The sequence below is a fragment of the Schistocerca americana genome, chromosome 3 (assembly GCF_021461395.2).
Source record: "Schistocerca americana isolate TAMUIC-IGC-003095 chromosome 3, iqSchAmer2.1, whole genome shotgun sequence".
Taxonomy (NCBI): domain Eukaryota; kingdom Metazoa; phylum Arthropoda; class Insecta; order Orthoptera; family Acrididae; genus Schistocerca; species Schistocerca americana.
The window spans coordinates 938,091,553-938,114,159 of record NC_060121.1 but is presented as its reverse complement, the minus strand read 5'-3'; the positions used below and the strand labels follow the sequence as shown (position 1 = coordinate 938,114,159).

The 22,607-nt window shown below is 36.9% G+C and overlaps 2 protein-coding genes across 3 annotated transcripts in view; one reads left to right on the top strand and one right to left on the bottom strand.

Annotated features, from left to right (window-relative positions):
• Nucleotides 1-1,113: 1,113 nt before the first annotated feature.
• Nucleotides 1,114-7,658, bottom strand: LOC124605390 (gastrulation defective protein 1 homolog). The gene has a single exon (XM_047137032.1). It carries the CDS (start codon nucleotides 7,517-7,519, stop codon nucleotides 5,528-5,530), a length of 1,992 nt encoding a protein of 663 aa, XP_046992988.1. The 5' UTR covers nucleotides 7,520-7,658; the 3' UTR covers nucleotides 1,114-5,527.
• Nucleotides 7,659-7,849: 191 nt separating this feature from the next.
• Nucleotides 7,850-22,607, top strand: part of LOC124605656 (dynein heavy chain, cytoplasmic) — a 232,432-nt gene continuing 217,674 nt past the window's right edge. For both annotated transcript variants that reach the window (XM_047137483.1, XM_047137482.1), the window contains exon 1: nucleotides 7,850-8,108. In XM_047137483.1, the coding sequence (XP_046993439.1) occupies nucleotides 7,865-8,108 (244 nt within the window). In that variant the 5' untranslated portion in view covers nucleotides 7,850-7,864. The remainder of the gene's footprint in view (nucleotides 8,109-22,607) is intronic.

Genomic DNA, 22,607 nt, shown 5'->3' with positions numbered 1-22,607 from the left:
GAGGATATACTTTGAAACCAGATGAGATATAGTCAACGAAAAACAGCTTTCAAGGGGAAACTGGAAAGGAAACTAACAGTGGATTTGAAGATACATCAGTGAAAGAACAGTATAGTGAATGAAGAGAAAGTCCTTTAATGCCATGCCAGGAGAAAAACTGCCCTTATGCCATGATACACAGTTGCAAGTGGCACACCATTCCTTGTAGACACATTGATATGCCAACAAATTGGGCAATTAATTCTCAATGTGGTCATGAGTGCATCCAAACATGACAGACATTCCGTAACATCTGCACACCGATCCACCTTATTGATTCCAAACAATTAACTGGCACAAACACAATATCCATTGCCATCAATTTGATAAGCAGTGGGGAATCACATGACTGCTGGGTACTAGTTCGACATCTATAACACTCCAAAGTGGCCAATGTGCTCTTTGAAGAAAATTACTCAACTAACAGATTGCACAGTGATCTTACATTATTGTGGTTTATTTGTCTCATAACTTACATAATCTCAATATAATGGAAGGAAACATTCCACGTGGGAAAAATTATATATAAAAAACAAAGATGAGGTGACTTACCGAACAAAAGCGCTGGCAGGTCGATAGACACACAAACAAACACAAACACACACACAAAATTCAAGCTTTCGCAACAAACTGTTGCCTCATCAGGAAAGAGGGAAGGAGAGGGGAAGACGAAAGGAAGTGGGTTTTAAGGGAGAGGGTAAGGAGTCATTCCAATCCCGGGAGCGGAAAGACTTACCTTAGGGGGAAAAAAGGACAGGTATACACTCGCACACACGCACATATCCATCCACACATACAGACACAAGCAGACATATTTAAATATGTCTGCTTGTGTCTGTATGTGTGGATGGATATGTGCGTGTGTGCGAGTGTATACCTGTCCTTTTTTCCCCCTAAGGTAAGTCTTTCCGCTCCCGGGATTAGAATGACTCCTTACCCTCTCCCTTAAAACCCACTTCCTTTCGTCTTCCCCTCTCCTTCCCTCTTTCCTGATGAGGCAACAGTTTGTTGCGAAAGCTTGAATTTTGTGTGTGTGTTTGTGTTTGTTTGTGTGTCTATCGACCTGCCAGCGCTTTTGTTCGGTAAGTCACCTCAACTTACATAATCTAAATCATATGATTCAGGTACAGGAGACACATCAAAATTGCAATAAAATTTCACAATAAACACAGAACAGCTGATGTTAACAAACAGCATCATTACAATAATACAAATTTGTTATGTGTACATACAATAAAATCTAACACTTAATTACCCCTTGCTAAATTATCATTTCATCTTCAATGAATCCTGCTACTGTATAGCAGCATTTTCCCCACAGAATCTGTTGTACTCTCATTTTTAAAATTTCTGCCTTCGTATTAAATATCTTTTTGCCAATTAACTTTTTTATATATTGTCATCCCCATATACTGTAGACTCCAAGCATATAATTGCAACTAGTGTGCGGGTAGCATAAAATTATTTTTATTTCTTGTGTTGTATGTGTGGTTAAAATGATTCTCCTCAAATAACTTTTGTCTGCTGTGTAGAAAGATTATAATTTCACAAATGCATATGGAGGGAACAGTTAGGATTTGTAGTTTTCGAAATAACGGGCGACAAGACTCTGCTTGCTGTATAGCACACATTTATCTGACAATTTTCTTTTGCAGTTTCAGTATTCGAGATACGTTACTTGAACTTCCCCAGAAAATTGTACCATATCTGATAACAGCTTCAAAATAACTATGATTAGTAAATTTTCATGTACTCAGGTCAGTGGAAATTGCTAGTATTTGCATCGCAAATGCAAAACTGCATATTTTATTTGATAGGAAGTCAATATGTGTATTCCAGCTTAAGTTCTTGTCCACATTTAATTCCAGGAATTTGATCATGTTAACTTCTTTCATAAGTTGATTGTTATGTTCTATTATTATCATGCTACAACCAAATGAGCTTAATCTCTAAATTAACACGTAAGATTTCTACTCAAAATGATTCCCTTGCTCCCACATGATATCTGTATCTAATTCTGAGTGCAATGTGTGTTGATGTAATGGAACTCTTTGTTGTCTTTACCACACACTAAAAAATTGTGCATATGGCTATCACACAAAACTATACACAGAAGGCTGTGGCAGAGGATATAATGGGGGAATGAACTGACAAAAACAGTATTTATCAACACAAATAATTAAAATTAAAAGTCCTATAGTAACAGGCTATTCAGTTTACAAATATGTTCCTATTAGTGTTTCATTTCTTAAGACTTGTGTTTCTTGATAAGACAGAATACTATACAGAATGTCAGTATTGAGAAGCTATCACTACCATTGTTCAAGGATGTACCAGTTTGTTACAAGCAGTTCACTTTAAAGTATTGTCTTTGATTGTACAACATTATTTATAACTGACTGATATGCAGGCTGAACACAAACTTCAGCATCGAAATTTTGGAGGTTGTTTGGGGATATTTTCTAAGTATTTTAGCATAAGGGATCCATGGTATCTGGTGACTAATTACACAGGAATAATGTAATTTACTTGGTTTGCCACCCCAATTATCTTTATCTCTGTGAACATACCTTCAAAACAATAAAAAAGCCTGTAATATGCAATCACCAAAATGAACAATACAAAATAAGGAGTAATGCAACAACCCTCGGATGCAAAAGTACTGCAATGTGATTGCTGTCACTGCGTGGGCAGATCAGCATTGCATCATCGGTCCGCTCTTCCATTGGTTTTGGTGAATCCGTACATGAGATGCATAATGGCCATCTCTTTATCAGTGAAGCTATCCATAATGATGTGTACTGCTGTTAACGAACAACTAACACTCTTGGAAAAACAAACCTATGACAGAACCAAGCAGTCCTGAATGAAATTTTGAGGGTGAAGAGCAAAGTGGGCAACACTGTCGTCAACAGAAAATACTGTGAGTGAGTGGGACACATTTATTTTCAAACAATACATGCTTCCTATACCACTTACAACTGCATTACAACTGATGTTCTTGTTGTTGTGGGGGTCCTACAGCTGTCGCTGCATCCAGCATCTCTGCCGCCTAACACCTTGATCCCACCATTCTTCCTCATTGTCTTCTCTCCATCGTTTTTTGGACACCCCTTAGCCACCCTTTCCATGGTCTTGTGGATTTGTATCAATGAATGTTAACCTTCAAACTCATTTTTGAGCCCTTTAATTATTCTGAAGGCCTCTCTAGAAATTTGTTTCCCCACTTTAATAACAAATTCTGGCAACCTGTAGAGGTTTGTAATACTTCTTGCATAATTTTTTGGCAGTTCCCCTAAGCACAGCACCTTAATAATAGCTTTAGTGGCACTGTGTCAAATGCTTTATCAAGATCTATGAAGGCCAAATGATTGCTTAGATTCCATTTTCACTCTCTTCTCCATGATCTGTCTTAGGGTAAAGATGTTATCTACATATGAGCTGCCTCTTCTAAAGGTACTCTGCTCCTTTTCATTTAGAATCTTCTCCATTTTTTATTTTAAAATCCTCCTGTACAGCCAGCTAACTGAACTTGTGACACTTATGCCATAACAATTGCTACAAACTTCCATGCTTCTTTTTCTTATATATGGGGCTTAGATACGCTAAGTTCCACTGTGCTGGAATTTCTTCCCCATATCTCATACATTAATTAAACTTCTGACTATTATGGGACAGATGTTGCTCACGGGAGGTAATCAGAGAAGCAATTGGAATTAGTTGCGTGTTACTGCTATGTATCAATGTTCCATCGGTGACAAGGAAGCCAACTAATGATTAGCACAATTCTTGTAATTACAGTTTGCAGTTGCAGGCTGTTCTGTCCTCAAGTTTCATTATTTACACTTGTCTCCATATTGTCCCATCGAATTAGTTCACACCTACAGACAGGCAACCCAATTACCAGATTCACAGAGCTAGCTGCCTTTGCACCATCACAGACACATTAACAACATGCACCCATGAACTGATACTTGTGACATCATGAACAAAGCAAACACTGAGCAACTGCAGTGTGAATTCCAATGTTGGAGAGATGATCTGTCCACTGACACATCTGTTTTCGTACATTTTGTAGTTTTTGCGCAGTCATCTTCTGAAACCCTGGAGGTACTTACGAATAATCCTGCAAGTCCTATCACCCACCCCTTGGAAAATGAAATGGTGGGAAATATTCTTTTCATATTGTTACTTCTGAATAAGAGACTAATTAAAATAACCATAAGTTTTTGAAATAAAAGTGGTAGTCAAAGGATTAAATAACTTACTTAGACATTCATACAGAATGCTTGGACCATACCTCACTAATTCCATTGGACAAATTCCCAATTTTCATTTATGTAGTCACATTCTGTCCTCTTTTGTAGTTATTTTCTCTACCTCTTCACTGCCCTGGTTCTCCTGTACCTCCCACTTTATTTCCTTGTACTGCTGCCCTTTTTTCTGTTAGTAGGCCTTTAAAATGCTTCTCTGCCTGACCAACACTCAGGATGTTTGCTCTTTTTTTTACTTCTTTCATCAGTCCTACAACTATTTTCCTTGCTGCCACCATTTTTGTGGCCCCCATGCATTAATCGACTTCCTAACATTTTCCCCCAAGTTTTCATTTTTCCCTTTGCAGATGTCCTGTTTTACTTCTCTATTCATTCTATCAACAAGGCTCTATTACATTTGTCCCTTGTTCTCAAATAGTTACTATAGAACATGCTTTTTTAGGTTTATTTTTCTTCAATGTCTTGAGCCCACCATTACAGATACAGAAATAAACTGGGATGAGATATCAAACAAACATAATTACTCTGTCATGAGCCACAGGAGACCATGGGTCCTTATACCAAGATACTCATGCAACATCTCTTAACAACTTCTAAAATTTTGTCAGTACAGTCCAGGTTTACCCTGTAAACTGTAGCTTTTGTAACTGTTCCCAAAAATTTGGATGTGAATTATATGTCCACAGTCCAAAAGAAAACTTGTATTTGTCTCTAGAGAATAAATAATTACACAATGAGTCCTCTTTGATACTTTAGTTTTAGCATAGATCCACCTACCTCTTTAATGTTATTATACTAAAAGAACTGGCTACATATTTATTATTTTTCTTTTATAGTAGCACAACAATATGTTAACAGCCAATATTCCATCATACAAAGTATGTTTATAATTAAACTTATATGCATAAATACAACAATATTACAAGATTATGAGTACAATGAACTGTCATAACATATTTACAAAAGCTATTTTGAAGTGGAGGCATGTAAGATTTGATATAATCTGCTAGTTGGTTTCATAAAACTCTTCCTTATCAATAAAGAATTATTTTCTGAGAAATATGATGTGGTAACTCACCCACAAATAGTATTGTGCCACAAAAATTAACAATGGTGGCAGTTCATTGTGAAAAGTCTCAACGTATAGTACACGCAGTCACAAGTGCTACCACCTTACATAAACATCTCACTGACAACATATAATGATAAATCATTTACTCTGTCTTTTGTTTCTTTGATGTAGATTCCTCTGTTTCATCATCCTCATCAGTCTGAAAAATAGGCTTTGGTTGTGTCTTTGAGTAAGCTGGAGAAACCCAATATGGATTCTCTGCAGCCTCTTTAGCAAAGCGAAGTATGGCTTCTCGTGGATCCTGGTCATCTTCCACACGTTTGCTTAAACCTAGATTGCGTATAACATACGAACTAAGAGTACCACCTGACTGTGCGACACGGCCACCTTGTCCAGAAGAAATGGGCAGATCAGGCCTCCTCGACTTCACAGGATCATGTCTATCCTTTTCCATTTGTTTTCTTATTGACTTTGGCTTTTCTTGTCGAAACATGGGTAATGCATGGGGTGTCAATATCTGCTGAGCAGCAACCACACCAACTTGTTTCACTTTTCTGTGAGTTTTAACTACACATAACTTAGCGCCCCTAAGACTGCGCTTTTCATCATAGTAAACTTTCACAGTCCCATTACCACAGCCAACAAATATCTGATTTAGCTTTGGATGCCAGAGTGTTCTTATCACATGAGAATCTGTCACAGAGATTTCATTAACTTTTGTAAATAAAGAGGTATCATAAAAAAGCAGCCTTCCCGATGTACTGTCTTTTTTCATATTTTCTCCAGTTATCAGCATACGATCGTCAGGACTAAACATACAGTCTGTCGTTGGATAGCGGGAAAACAAGTCTTCAAAAACAGTAAGAGGCTTTTTGAAGGCACGAATATCCCACAATTTCATGGTATCATCACAACTGCGAGTGGCCAATGAATTTCCTAAATATGAAAAGCAAATGCATGATATTTCAGAACCATTCTGATGAGCCCCACGGAGCATTAATGTAGTGTTGACAAACATTTTCCGGTGATCCCACATCTGCAATGACCCATCAATACAACCAGCAGCAATCAAATTTCCGTCACGATTATAAGCACATGCAGTTGGTGCAGTTTTCAGTCCATTCTGTGCTCGGCACTTTATTAAACTTTTGTGGAGGTTTGGTTTCTCAATGTCCCAAAGACGTAAGGTACTATCTTGAGAACAGGTCAAAAATTCTTCCCTTACTTTGGGATGCCAGCAGCCACCATTCAGAGAAGCTGTATGGCCTTTTGTTCTCGCCATATCGCTTATATACTGATCACCTTTGACACATTCTATAACTTCGAATCCATCTCTATCCAGTACCTTCGCCTGTGATGAACTTGACACTACTAAAATGACATCACCAGTGATGGAGTACTGTAAACTAAGAATTGGATGATTTTCACATGGCTGTAAAGTTCGGAAACTTTGCAAAGAAGCGTCCATGCCAGCAAAATCCCAGAACCTTATTTCATAGTCGATGGAACCGGTAGCTAGCCTGGCACCAGCCGGATCAGCCGCTACAGATGTGACAGCTTTTGAACCATGCAGCATTTCTACTTCATGACTCATTGGTATAGTTTTTGTAAGATCTTGCTCGTCATCGCTATCGTCTTCATCACTACTGTCTACGGCATTATTTCTTTCGGCACTGGAGTCCACTCCTAATTTTTCAGTTTTATCATCCTGCGTGGATGACAGATCTTTTGGCACCGGAGGTCCAATTAAGTCGTCTTCATTTGATTCACTGTCGGAACTGTCGTTAGGCGAAGGAACTGACGGATCATTTGACAGAGAAAGTGGCTTCAGTTTGTCAGTAGTTTTCTCAATTGCATCTTTGTGTCTTATTCTCGCAGTCTCCGTTGCTTCAGTGACCATCTCCTCGATGTCGAACTGCTTGGACTTTTTCCCAAAACCACCGAAACCCATTACTTCGTAAATACCTTTCGCCTCCGTGTCTTTGTATTCCTCGTCTTTTGTTGTATCGTTTTTCTGATTGTTACCAAAGGTACCGAAAGTGCCCACTGTCTTTACGGCACTGGTTTCTTCTGCTGGATTTCGTAAACAATCTGCATTTATTTTTCCGAATATTATTGCTTTGCTTCTCTTCATTTTGATGCTGTTGCAAAATGAGTGTTTTATTTGTATAACTCAGGTAGCTTACATGAGATAGTTCATCTCAACATGAACACAAATCAAAACACACAATACACACAAAACACATCGCAGTATTTTACCCTCAACATTACTAGTCCTGAAGAATATCAACAAACTTTCGATGTTCGATCACACCGATATCGAGACACACTTGATCGATATAAGTGACCTCGAACTGCAGATGACACCAGTGACCAGTGTGTGCAAGTGCATGAGTCATCGAAGTTCAGTGTCAATTCTGAGGTGTGGAAATAGTAGTGGTGTCATGTCAGAGCTGGAGTAGACCACTAAGTATTAAAAATGGGCGATTCTGCAGATACTGGGGACATCCCCCCAGTTTCGGAAAATGTCTCAATTGTTGACTTTTCGGCATTTGCCAGTTACTTGAAAAAAGCAGCAACTATTTTGCTTCCAGAGGATGACGATGTCATGCCTCCAGCATTAAATGCTGCGTTGAATGACAAAAGTAATCAAGAATGCATTCAAAAATTCTTAAGCGATTCACAAGTATCAATACTGTTTGTTCAGCGTATTTCATCGAAAGGTAATAGTTTACATCATTGTCTTTGGGGTTACTGGAAAATATTAAATTGGCACTTGATTGATTTGTACAAGTCGGTTGTTGTGAATTAGCCATTAATCTGCGTTGTAGATTTCTACAGTTTTTGGCACAAAACAGTACATTGCTAAATGTCTTTACAAGGTCACCAGCAAGCCGGGACACAAACTTTGAAATAATTTACTCGTTGAGGGAATGCTAATCTGAACGAGTGGAGGGAAGGTGGAAAAGTCCGTTACGTTTTAGGCTGATGGTTCGTAGCTTAAGTTTACCGCACAGTTGGATTGCGAACGACGTCGTATGGAGAAATGTACATGATACCCTTATCAAATAATTTTGAGTATCAGTATAAAGTCTGTAAGAAAAACGGCGGAAAGGGGGTTCCGCCAATATTCGATATAACTTTCTCATATTCGGTCTTACACCATTTAGTGCAATAGTATCGGACACACATTACAGGAATAATATATGCATGTAGTAAAGAAGAGAATAGACCGGCATAAGGTGACGATAGGTCAGAAATTATAAAGTATTTATGTGGAAAAACATCAGTTATGTGGTTTCATTTCCTTTGTAACAGATGAATGACCTATGTTTTTTCACGTATTGAGCGAATAGTTTGTTGTACTCGTTACAGATTTAGAGCCCTTCCCCCAAAGGGCTTGGTTTCCAGCTGAACTGTAATGTTATTTAAACCGTATTGATGTGCTAATCAGTAATAAATACGTGAATTTGTTTTGGTACACATTCTGACAGTGCGAAAAGGCTTTGTATGCCCCCTTGAAATTCCCAATGTCCTACTAATATAAATTGAGAGAAAATTTTATGTTTGCTGCATGCTCATTAAATGCATCATTGCTTCGCTGGATCTGGCTATTTGCGGTACATTTTATTAATAATTGTTCCATAGATCATGAGTACTTTTCATGATGTGGAATGTGTCAGTTTAACATAAGTTTCCTTTACACGATATAATCTTTCCCTCTTTTTACAACTACCACTTCATATCTAAAAATTAATTTAGTAAGTAGGAGTTGTCAATCAGAATTTTTTAAAATGCTGGTTGGCTGTCAGACTTTTAATGATATTTGGTAAATGACCAAATATTTTTGTGGCTACATAATTCACCCCTTTCTGCGCCAAAGTCAGATTTAACCCAGAATGGTGAAGATCATCCTTTATTTTAATTTTGTAGCAACTCACTTTGCTATTATTTATGAATTAGGATGAGTTATTAATGAAAAATTTCATAATTATGTGTATTGCGAAAGTACTGAGAATATCCAGAATTCCGTAAATCATGGAGGGACGTCAGCTGTTATTCCGATTACATACTTTTGTCCAATGAATACTTACTTTTGATGTTGAATTAAACCAAAAGATGTTGCCATATGAAAGCAGTGAATGAAATTAGGCATAGTAGGCTAATTTACTGATATATTTATCACCAAAATTTGCAGTAACTCTAATAGCATAAGTAATAGTTGAACCTAAAAGTTTCAGCATTGTGTTTCTTCCAGTTCAGTTCCTCATCATTGCACACACATCGAAATTTTGATATCCCATTGTAGCAACAGACTTCTGTTCAAAGTCTATATTTATTAATGGTGTTATGCCATTTACTGTACAGAACTGTAAATAGTGTTCCCTCAAAATTTAGTGAGTCCATTTGCATGGAACCAATTAATAATTTTCTGAAATACATCATTTACAATTGCCTCAGCTAATTATTATTTGTTGGGTGTGATGCATCTTTGTGACTATAGAGTGGCAAGTCATTAATATATGGGTCCTTCTCAAAAATTGTGCATATTTGGATCCCAGGTCATAACATGCCTTATTTAAATGCATTTAAGGTTTTTCAGATATGTTGGATTTAGTTTAAAACTATATTAAACCATTAATTTACTTATTTTTAAATAAAATTATTCAATATAAATGTGAGATCTCGCTGCTGTTACTTGTCCCCTACACCTATCTTGATTACTTTAAGTGAAATTGTACAAGGCATTATAAAGGGTTTTAATTTTAACTGAGTTTAACAGATAGCAAATTTATTAAAAATAGGATATTACTGTATGTTTTAGTTAAAATCATTTTTTTTAATTCTTTAAAAAATTTTCAAAGCCTGTCCCATGCTAGTGGCTTGTATGATTGTAGAGTTTGTGTTAAATTATTACAGTGCCAGGAAGAAATATTGGCACTAATGATCACCACCTCCATTACTCCATTGTTTTGAGAAGATTTAATTATTTCTAATTTTTATTTTCATCAATTGATTACACGTTAATTGTAAATTAACACTAGGGAGAAGGGAAAGTCTAACCTTAGAAGGAACACCTCAACATTTAATTTTGTGAATGTTTTTCACCTCTGTGAAAACTGATCTGCATAAAAGTGAATATTTAGTAATGGGATGTTGATTAGTGATTAAATGATCAAATAAGCTTTATAATAATGCGTGGAAAGTTCTATTTGTGAATAATGAATTATTTAGGAATGGAGAGATGACTATTGAAAGGCAGAAGAGCTGCATCATTGACAGGTACATCAGAACATTAGAGCTTTGCTTGGCTTGCTTTAGGAGTGAACTTCCTTTCTCAAGCTGTACGAGAGAACACCCCCCCCCCCCCCCCCCACACACACACGCGCACAACCTGTTCCCTATATTGTGCTCATTCGACTCATTATTTATCAATTTAGAAAAGCTATGTGCATATATAAGTGAGAGATTTAGCTTTTAGCTGAACAGCAATTTTTTTAAGAGACAGTTTACGCTCAAACTTAAGATTTCAAAATATTAAACCTCATGCATTGAAATGATCCTATTTTTATTACTTTTCTAAAAAGTAGTGATGAAATTATGTACTTATATTTGCTTGCTGAGTAGGTTTATATTAATGTTTCATACAATAGCCTAATGTTTTTTAGTTTTAAAAACTGTTTACTGCACTCACAACCTTGTTTCGGGCTAAGGCCTCAGATTTTTAGGGCTATTTATATGTATGTGTCTCATGTAGAATGTTGTGAAGTCTTGACAGTTTTAAATCCACCAGACATCAGTAACTGAGGACAGTACTATTTTTGATGATTTGAAAAGTTTTAATATTTCAGCTTGATGTACCATTTGTATGTTGATCTGTTCGTATAGTAATAGCATGAACAATAAATGATTCATTTATGTTTTAATAACAGTTATTGACCTCTAATTTACCCAATGTTCAGACATTTTAGGGGTTTTTCATTTCCATTACTACCAAGCTAACTTCTGATACTACGCTGAATAAATTTTTCTTAATTTTTCAAAAAATACATTTTTGAACCACTATTAGAGTACCTACTTGATTGTGCTAACGTAAAAATGTATAAAACATAATTTTTCAAAATTAAGAGATATTTTTTCACAAAATACGCCAGATTTTTGAGAATGGCCCATATTTTAAGAATAAGGGACACCATTTTTAATACCACCCCAGTTAGAGGACTCTGCTGATTTTTGCAGACTTGTGTACTTTTAATTTCAACTTTCTGCATTCTTCCATTTAGGTATGAATTATACACCATTTGTGCACTATCCCACTCGTACAATAATTCTTAAGCTTATCTAGAAGATAAGTGAGTTCTAGTTAAATAAAGTTTATTAGTTTTTCATGCAAGTAGAGAAGATAGAATTAAAGTTATATTGTAAGCAGTCAACTAATATACAAGTACTTCATGTAGACCTACTTACATTAAACCAGTTTGCTGCATGTCAAATGCCCCAAGTGCAGCAGTACTATTAGGCTCAAATGTATCCATGGTATATACAAATCTGAGTAAGATCTGTGACTGTCTTAAGAATTTTATAAACACAATTTGCTACTTCAGATCTCTGACCTGGGAAACCGCAATATTTGTTGAATGAGCATGTTACATCTGCATTTGTAGATTGGTGCATAATATACTGTAAATTAAAAAGTAGAAGTAATTGGCTATGCTGTTTATAAGTAAATATTAACATTAACACTTTTTTGAGTATAAGAGAGCCAACAATGCTTGGGCACTGTAGAAACTCATCAATATTTTGATGTTTAAATGTCAAAGGTATTGATATACAGGCACTGTGGAGGTAATATTAGCCTGTGAAGGCCAGCTATTTTGTGTAACCTTAGCCAGAGTAAGGGGTTCAAATTGCCAGAGCTTTCCTTATCTAACAATTCGTACAACAAGATAAATGTATCATGAAGTTATGAACTTTTGAGGCCTGTTATGAAATGACCAGCTTTAGAAGCCTTACTATATAAATTATTCTAAAAAGTACTCTAAGATAGCTGTGTAATATTTAACTGTACTTACATCAACATCCTATATAGTAAAGGTACCTGTCCCTGTAAATATTGAGTGAATATAGATTAGTAGTTGAATTTACAAATGCTTGTACTTAATAAATCTCTGTCTTGTCTAGAGCATCATCAGTGTCAACAAATGTTTGCAGTATTTAGCTCCTATCACCAACAAAACATGCAAGGCTCCCCCCCCCCTTCTCCCCATTATTTGGAAGCATATAAAGAAAAATTGTTAAGGGTAAGCCAGTTAGTAACACTCTTTTGATAATGGACTTTGTTTTGGACTACAAACAGAAACTTAGTCTTCACACAAAATCTGTGAATTGATTTTTCCTGGAAATTTAACTTCAGGTTTGTGTACTGTATCTTCTTTACTCCTGTTGTCACTAGTTTTGCTCCCCAGATACCAAACTTAGACTACTTTCAGCAAGTCCTTTGTTGATACTGACAGAATTACACACTTATCAGCAAATCCTAAAGTTTTTATTTTGTCTCCATGAACTTTATTTCCTTTGACAGATTTCATCATATTTTTCTCTACTGCTTATATTTAAAGATTGAATGACTTGGGATACAAGCTGTGATTCTCAATGACTCCTTTTGCAAGTACAGTACTGCTTGTTTTATCTTCTTATACTTCAATAACAACTGTTAACATTGTTTGTAAGATCCAAAGATGTATGGTATCTTCTGAATGATCTTCAGTTTTTGTAGGCCTTGCGTGTAATATTATGTTATTGATAATTTTTTACTTTTGGACTGTCTTCCCACAACTGAATGAAACAATATTCGTGCCATAAGCATTTCGTCTTTATTGTCTTCCAGGTGGCATCAGTGGCAGGTTCCATGGACAGTTTTTTACATGTTATGTTTTTGTTCCATTTTTGGTGCTGTTCCTCTTCTTATAATTGCTACTTGGGGTTTTAGTTTTCCACATTTCACAGCACTAGGAACTGAACACTTGTTTTGATGCAATGAAGATGCTTGCAGAGAATAAGGTGAAATGTGTATGGCACAAAAAATTTCATTCAGTTGTAGGTAGACAGTCCAAAAGTGAAAAAACAGTGTTTAAATTTTCTGTGTTGAGTTTTGTCCAGTTAGTGCTTTGGTATAGTCTGTGGAATGGAATGTCTTATGTATCTACTCAGTAACCAAAAACTTCTTTGGCCTGGTGGTAGTTCGTAACAATTGAAACAAAGGATCAGTCGAACCTGCAAATACTAGATATTTCCTTCACCTTGTGATGTAGTAATGATGTTGCACATTACTTCTTACGTGCACAACAGAAAGGGAACATAACATTGGCAATATTTGTTTTGCGTCTTTATTGGTTTTTAACACGTTGATTGTCATGAGACAGATCTAGTGTATTTTGCAGTGAACACATAGTGCTTAGTGAGCCGATCCCTCAGTTGTAGAAACAATTCAAAAGCCAAGATTGCTTAAATACTGTTTACTGGATAACCGGTTTCATCACATTTAAGGTGCCATCAGCAGATCTGAATGTAGATTAACATTTATAAACCATTTGGATATAAAGATACACGAGGCAGACCAGCTGACGTAAAATCGTCACAAAAATAAAAAAAGCTGCTCTTATGGTCATTCTTTTCCATAAGATATGTAAAACCAAAGTCACAAGATAAAACTATTTGGTACATGACTGCTGCTCGACTAACAACGGTCGGCCAACCGTTGTCTGTGAAAGAGATTGATGAAGTGAGTGGAACCCATACCAGTTAAGACTAAGGGGGGATGTTGAACGTATAGAAAGAAAGGCATGAAAAACATTCACAGGTTTTGTTTGAGTCATTGACGAGCATCACAGAAATACTGAACTGTCAGATGCTTGAAGATAGATGCCAATTATCCCACAATAGGTCACTTATAAAGTTCAAAGAACTGGTATTTTCTAAAATCTATTAATGGCTTTCGGAAATCAGCCACGCAGCCAGCCTCAGAATGTAGAAAAGTCGGTGTTCTTATCATTCTTAGTATATTATAATGAAAAAATCTTTTTCACGTATAACTCTCTCTTTCACGTATAACTCTCTCTTTCACGTATAAATGATATAGGAGGTTATACACCTTTGTCTTCTGTTTTTTGTGGTAAAGCATTTCCAGAGTACATCAAATGCTATATTAGTTTCATAGTTTGATACCTTCTGTGAAGCCACAGAAAATATGTTTAATATCCTCCTCATATGAAGATGTGGTCATGTTCAGGTGGTAGTACGCGGTGGTTATAATTAAAGTGCGGCTACTCACGGAAGTCCAGAGTGGGCTGTAATTATTGTATGGCAGTGAAATTACTAGATATGCTAATGCGTCAATGTGGAACTGGTTTACGCTGGAGAAAAAAAAAAAAAAATTCTCATTTTGACAACCAGGTGCAAATCAGGTACTCTCTCCAGTTCTCATATTGAACAGATTATGTAACTGATTAATAATGAAATCAGCATTATGCCTTTCTCACTTGTCTGACCTTTTCTGCCCACATCTCGTTCCTAATCCACAACACATGGAAACATTTCTGTATGTCTTTCTTTTATTCACAGTGCGAGGTTTGCAGCTGGTAGTGAAAATTGAAACTAATTCTTTTCCAGTGAAAATCAGTTTCGCATTAATGTTCTAGGGTATCTACAAAGTTTCACTGCCATACGATAATTACAGCCCACACTGGACCTCTGTGTACGGCTGCACTTCAATTACAACCATGCGTAATTTAGTGAGGAATCTAGGAATGGTGCGAAGACAAGATTAGACTAACAGTAGCATGCATAGAGGCATTCAGGCAGTCATTTTTCTCACACTCAATATGCAAATGGAATGGGTAGAAATTGTAATAAGTGGTACATTGGGAAGTACCTTATCCCACGCACTTCAGTAGTTTGCAGAATATAGAGGTGGATGTAAAACTGTTAACTGGTAATTGAGGAATTAAAAACCAATATGAGGCAACAAGTTGTCCAGGAGGAAGCCACTGTCCTTTGTAATATAATTTGTAACAACAAAACAATCAATTTTTGACAAAATAATTTAATTGGATAGATAAAAAAACTTGCTCAACAAGCGTTGGCAGAAGGCACACGCAAAAGGAGGTTGTAATTAGGCAAGCTTTCGGAGTCAGTGTTTCCTTCTTCAGGAGAAGGGTTGATGGGGAAGGAAGAGGGGTGATGGAAAATGATTGGAGAGGTCTAGGAAAAGTGGTAGATTTCGCGGAAGTCAGCTAGAACTGCTGGTCAGGGGAGACATATCACACTGGATGAGAAAGACTGATTGTAGGGAACTGCATCGGATGAGATTTGAAAACCTGAGAGCTTAAAAGTGGAAGTCAGGGTAATATGCAAGACAGAGATTACTGCTTGAACATCATGCATGAGTTAATAAGAGTGAAAAGCTAAGTGCAATGTACTTAAGAGGTGCTAAGGGGGCCGTGAAAAATGGACAGGTAAGACAATTAAAGATGTAGAACAGAAATGCTGAGATGGAAGAAATTAACGTAAATTAAGACCAGGTGGATGGTGGGAACCAAGGATATTGATGCAGCGGTAGTTAGGAGTTCTGAGAAAATGGTGTGTGGGAGAAGAACCCAGACGGTGCATGTAGTGAAACAGGCCTTGAGGTCATAATTATCATGTTGTAGAGCTTGCTCTGCAACAGGATATTGCATGTTGCCAGTATATACCCTCTGCCTATGCCCATTCATCCCCTTGATAGTTGTTGTTTTTTTATGACTCTGTATTTTGCCAATGGTACCACAGGGAGCTTGGAATTTATGTATTTTATTTTCAGTATCAGAGTCAAAATGGAAACATACAGCACAGCTTAAATAAGAGATTTGAAAGACTTATTCTAAAATCGAATTATCCAAAACTGCTTTTGATCTGACTGGATACTGCCCCCAGAATGCCATTTAAATTTTAAAGTTTTGTTTCTTGCAAATTTTGTTCAACTGGGATACTGATAATTGGAGGCCATCTTCTTCCTTTTGAATAATATCATCTCCAAACATAATACACTAGACTCTCGCTAATCTGGCCCTCAGTAGTCCAGCCTCTGTGATCCGGTGCACATCCAAAAACACGTGCACAATGAATTATCGTGTGCAACAATGCTTAGTTAAACAATGCTTTATGTACTGTATTTGAAATTGTAGCTTTCTTTACAGTTCGGAATTAGGTCTTCTAAAAGGAAACACGTTACGCTAGACCTCAAGCAGAAACTCGAAAGATAAGTTATTTTGAGGTTCTTCGCAGAAAGCCATTGCTACCGAGTTCAATGTTGGATGAGCAACTATTTATGACATCAAAAAGAAAGTTGATGATATTAGACAGTACTCAACACAAATGAATTGAGAGTTGGGAAAACAGAAGGTTTTGTGAAAGAAAGAGAATGAAAAACTGGCTGTTTATAGATGGTTCACACAACAATGTTTTAAGGAATTCCAGCTAGTGGCCTGATTATAAAGGAAAAATCATTGAACAACTTGGTGGTAGCAACTTGGCTGCAGCGAACGAAGGTTGGATATCAAACTGGAAAAACGCCATGGCGTTTGGCAGCTGACAGTCACCGGAACAAGTGGCTCAGCTAACGATAAGGATGCTGATGAATTTGTAAGCAATATATGGAAGATAATAGGGGAAGATGATTTAACTGCTGATGCCTTGTATAATGCTGATGAAACAGGACACTCTTTTTTCCTCTCCCCCCCTCCCTTCCCCCCAAGATGTTTCCTTCAAAAACATTAGCTGCCAAGAACGAGAATGAAGCTCCTGGTTACAAGCAACGGAAACAGTGCACAACATTCATGGCGTGTTGTAATGCAAATGGGAATCATAGACTACCGCTTATGGTGATTGGAAAATCACTTTGTTTTCAACACACTGGCATAAATACTCTACCAGTGCAGTATTGCGCTCAGAAGAAAGCATGGACAGACAAATATTATCTCTGGTTCCATGAAACGTTTGTACCAGCAGTGTGAAAAGAGTTAAAGAAGAAAGCTTCCACTGAGAGCTATCCTTATAATTGACAATGCTCTGAGTCATCCTTGAGAGAAACATCTGAAGTCCGATGGTATACATGTACAAGCACTCTTTCTCCCACCCAGTGTGGCAGCCCTAATTCAGCCCATGGACCAGGGAATTTTGGAATCAATTAAATGTCATTATCGACATTCACTTCTCATCTCCCTGTTGAATGACTCTATTGCGACTATGCTGAAGGTGTGGAAAGCAATTGACATACATGTTGTTGTTTTCCAAGCAGCCGAAGCATGGGATAAAGTGGAGAGCACTACCATAATGAAGAGCTGGAGAAAATTGTGGCCATCTATTGATGCTGAGTTGGATCCAGTAGTGAGTGACAGCAATGAGCCAGTCAGTTTGGAATTATCAATTACTTTGTGCACTGACATGTTCCACAACCTGGAAGGAGGAGAAGAAATTGATGATGAAGATTTTACTAAGTGGCTGAATGAGGAAAACTGTGATATGGACCAAACTTTAACAGATGAAGAAATAATCGATAGTGTGCAAGAAAGTAATGATGAAAGTGAAGAAGAAGATACAGGAGGAGAGAGCATGAAGATTTCTCACACTGCTGGTGATGAAGCTGCTGAGGTCTTAATGGGGAGTACATTATGCAACAACCAGATACATGCAGTACCGATGTAATGCTTGTAAAGCAGTTGTGTGATAAAGCATGCCACAGTCATGTATCATCATTGCGACAGTTAAAAATAAGGGACATGTTTCATAGTGAGTGATAAGACCATATAATTATGTACAGTATGCACTTGAGGACTAAGTTTTCTTTGAAATTTAATGTATTTTTGGATTTAATAAAGTATATCTTCTATGTTTTAAAATTGTATCCTTCGGTTTAATAAAGTATGGTACACTATATCCCCTATGTTTTCAAAATAAATAAAAAACAAAATAAACGAATAAAATAAATTTCAGACACTCAATAATCTGACACCCATATGTGCCAGGAATGTCCGAATTAGCAAGAGTAGTGTACATTTACATCCCCAGAGAATGAAGTCAAATATTAAAAATGGTAGGTTACAGTCCACACATCTGTGTAGTATTTGAAACTGAGCTAGGATGTTGTAAAATTACTGGCAAACTGAACACCTTTGGATACAGGGCTGGATCACACACCTTAATAAGCAGAGGTCAGTTACATACCAGTTACAAAAATACATAGTGTCTGCCCATAAAATGAGCTAAGATACATCTCCATCTCTGTGGATGCTCATGTAAGACAGATTTCTATAAAATAATTGCATATACCACTGAGAAAAAATATTAGATGTTAAAGATCTAATACACATCAGTACAAAATAAAATACAAAATGCAATAAACCAAGCACAACTCTGCAGAGTACAAATTCATCTTAAAAATCTGCTTTGATATACAGTATTGTTACACGATTAACTTGTCAACCAAGGGAAAAAAAAAATTATGCACAAGAGTGATAGTGGGTCTAGTAGCATGTGACCCATTGAGGGTTGTAAGCAGACTATTGGCTATGCATGCTTGCTCAGGTCACAAAGAAAGGTGACATGCCGATAGCTGGTGCAGGGGTACACATAGTTACATTAAATAAGACCATGTAATATATGTTACGTAATAAAATCTGTAAACAATGGATAAAATAATTAAATAATTATACCTAATATAATAACACAATATAAAAGTTAAAAAAATATGCATAATTTAAAAGGTGAATACTTCTAAAGTTTTATGGCTATCAGTATGTGATACAGAGAAGAGACCAAGGAGGATGGAAAGTGGTATACAATAAATAAATAAATAGGCTGCAAAATGAGTGCAACAACACTAATGCACAGGTAAGTGTGCCATAGCCAGACATCTGTGCACATGGGCTACATGAAATGACTGCTGCAAATCTCCAACCAACTTGAATCATGGAGATATTCAGCAGAAAAAATATTTTTAAGTACTACACAACAAATAATAAAATAATGAAACAGAAGAGAACATTGACTAGGCTGCAAAATGAGCACAACACCTTCACTCCACAGGTAGGCGAATTGGAGCCCAATATAGGAGTTTAAGGTATGAGAGAAGCAAAAGAGATATTGTCGGCCACAAATGTATAGCAGGCACAGATCATACGTCCAGTCAGCATAAATAACCAATACATTACTAAGTGCAGTGACAAGACACACACTATAAAAGATCGTGTAAAATATTTAAGTATCCCTATTAAGATCGCGCTGATTGTTACATACCAGGTCTGGGGCTTTCTTATTGTGACTGTAAATATCCAGTTCATCTAAAAAGTCCATTTTTTCTAAATCTATAATTTCATTTTTTCTTATGCACAAAACAGAACCCCATTAGAAACTAGTGAGCTTTCTCAGCTGCGTGTTTACTGATTGCTGGAAAAAAGAAATCTGGTGGAATAGTCCATACTAAACAATGATTGCCCCTATAATCTTCCTTGTACCAGTTCCTTAAGTTATGTAGCAGAATGGGATGAACATGTCACAAGTTTTAACATGCAGATCTTGAAGTTTCTTGATAAAGATGATTTGTTCATTCTATAGCACTTTGTATCCTTTAATTCACAGAAAACTCTCACTGAAAGTATTCTTACTACAGGCTTATGCTTTTTCATCAGTCAGATCTGCTGGTGTCTCAGCTGATCAGTTTTTGACCAAATAGGTTAGTGAAATGTGAAGAGACCCTCAGAATATCGCCCAAAACTTTGCTTAGTACACAATGCTGCAATGCTGAGTTTGTAGTTTTCGTACTTTGTTGTTTCGTAGTACTATTATACAACTATCAAGAGTTAACCTTGGCAAGAAATGTCAGTGAGTGTTATGAAGAGGGTGCTATTCACGATATAGTGCAAATGTTGAGTTGCAGTAGGCACAGCAAAAAAGTTAAAAAGTCAGCTTTCAGCAAAAAAAAAAAAAAAAAAACGAACACACACACACACACACACACACACACACACACACACAAGGAACTTGCACACACACATGGCCAGTCTCTGGTTGCCAACACCAGTCTGCAGTCGTGTGTTCTCTAATTCAGCAGCTTTTTCCTTGTGCCTGTCTGACTCAAGATTTGCACCATGTGGTGAGCAGCAATCTATCCTTTTCACAATATTGTCATAATTCCATCTAGATTTGCCTTTGTGTGGCAAGAATTGAGTGATAATTACTTGCTGCGCTTAAAGGAGGATTCTGAGCTGTTCTTCTCCCTGCCGCAGGATATTTTTCAGGGACATGACTAGGAAGTGCTTATAGTGGCCAGATTGATCCGAATTATGATGAACTAAAACAAATAATGGAACCACACTTTCATTAGTTATTTTTTTTATTCTTAATTTTCATACTTCTTTTTTGATAGTTTTATTTTAATAATCCATGATGTTCATTTTGCATTTGTGAGCACTTGAATTCGAGAAAGCTGCTATATTAGAGAGAAATCAGTTCTGTTGACACAGTGAGTAGTATAGTTTGTCTTGTCATTTGAGTTTATTTCATCAAATCTTTTTCTTGCCATTGGCGTGGCTGTTGGGTACAGAATGAGTAAGATGCTAGATATAAGGGTACATTTGTACAGCAGCCTTGGTGCTGGCACCTCACTGATGGCTCAGGCATCTCTTATCTTGCTAGGGAACTTTATCCTGTGGCTATTGGCATTGCTAGTTAAGTGGATTACTTGAAGTGTATCTGATGACAGTAATAGTGGTTCATTCATGCCGAAAAACCGAGCAAGGTGACGCTGTGGTTAGCACACTGGTGTCGCATTTGGGAAGATGACAGTTCAAACCTTCGTGCGGCCTTTCAGATTTAGATTTTCCTTGATTTCTGTAAATTGCTCCAGGGAAATGCTGGGATGGTTCCTTTGAAAGGATATGGCAGATTTCCTTCCCCACCCTTGACACAATCTGAGCGTGTGCTCCATCTATAATGTCCTCGATGTCAACGGGACATTAAATTCAATCTCCCTTCACGTTAAAAAATGGTAGCTGACAGGAGAGAGAAGAGGTATGGATGGACACTGTGTATATCATTAACACTACAGATCCTTTCACCAGTTTGTACAAGAAGCCAAAAATAATCCAGAGTACTTTTTCAGACAGTAACAAAAGTCTCCACAAATTTTTCAATTTGTTTTAAATATTATTGAACCAAGGTAGTTTGATTCGACCCAACATTTTTGATGTGGTTTCTGTGGAAGAGCGATTTATAGGCCTACTCACTCTGAGGTAATATTTAATCAGATTTTATCGACATCTATTTCATGTACCCTATCTGCCATTTATATATTCTTGTACCGATAATGTTGCTAAAAGTAGAAAATGACAAATTAAAGAAAATGGAACATAATTTCCAAAATGTATTACACCTTGAAATGGTTGATATGATCTCTGTGGGATCCATATCAAATAGGACTATCAATAGACATTGAATATATACAAGGAAGGGCAGCATCAGTGATCACATAGATGTTTGCTCCACAAGAGCATCATGCAAATGCAAAAAACAAGTCTCAGCTGGCCTCTCTCTCTCTCTCTCTCTCTCTCGACGTAAAGTTTTAAGTACAAGTAGTAAGTGAGGAATACACTACAGACCTCTACATATCACTTTTGCAGTGACTGCAAGGACAAGGTTAAACTAATTATGGCTTGCATAGTGGTATTTAAGAAGCCATTTTTCCCATAGTTCATATGGGAATGATGTGGAAAGAAATGTTAATGTGTGGTACAAGGGGAAGCACACTCTGCTATGCACATAAATTGTTTGCAGAGTACAGACATAGATGTAGATTCGACAAAACAAAAAAATAAAATAAAAAGTCTGTCAAATGAATGGCTTTCTTGGTTTTCTCAAATATTGCTCAGTACGTCTTTACAGCGAAACTTTCGGTGAGTCATGGGGGGGGGGGGGGGGGGGGGGGAGGGAAAAAGAGAGAGAGAGAGAGAGAGAGAGAGAGAGAGCGAGCAACAGTGATACTTCTAGGCACAATCATATTTGATTTGAATTCAGTCATGTTGAATTTTTTTTAATGACAACGTTTTTGCTGTTGACTGCAAACATTTATTGTAAATCCTAAAATTTCAATTTCAGCTTTAAATCATTATCATGTGGTTTAGATGCTGAAA

Bases quoted from the DNA above. Each gene is read 5' to 3' on its own strand.
- LOC124605390 (XM_047137032.1), bottom strand. From the start codon at position 7,519: ATGAAGAGAAGCAAAGCAATAATATTCGGAAAAATAAATGCAGATTGT.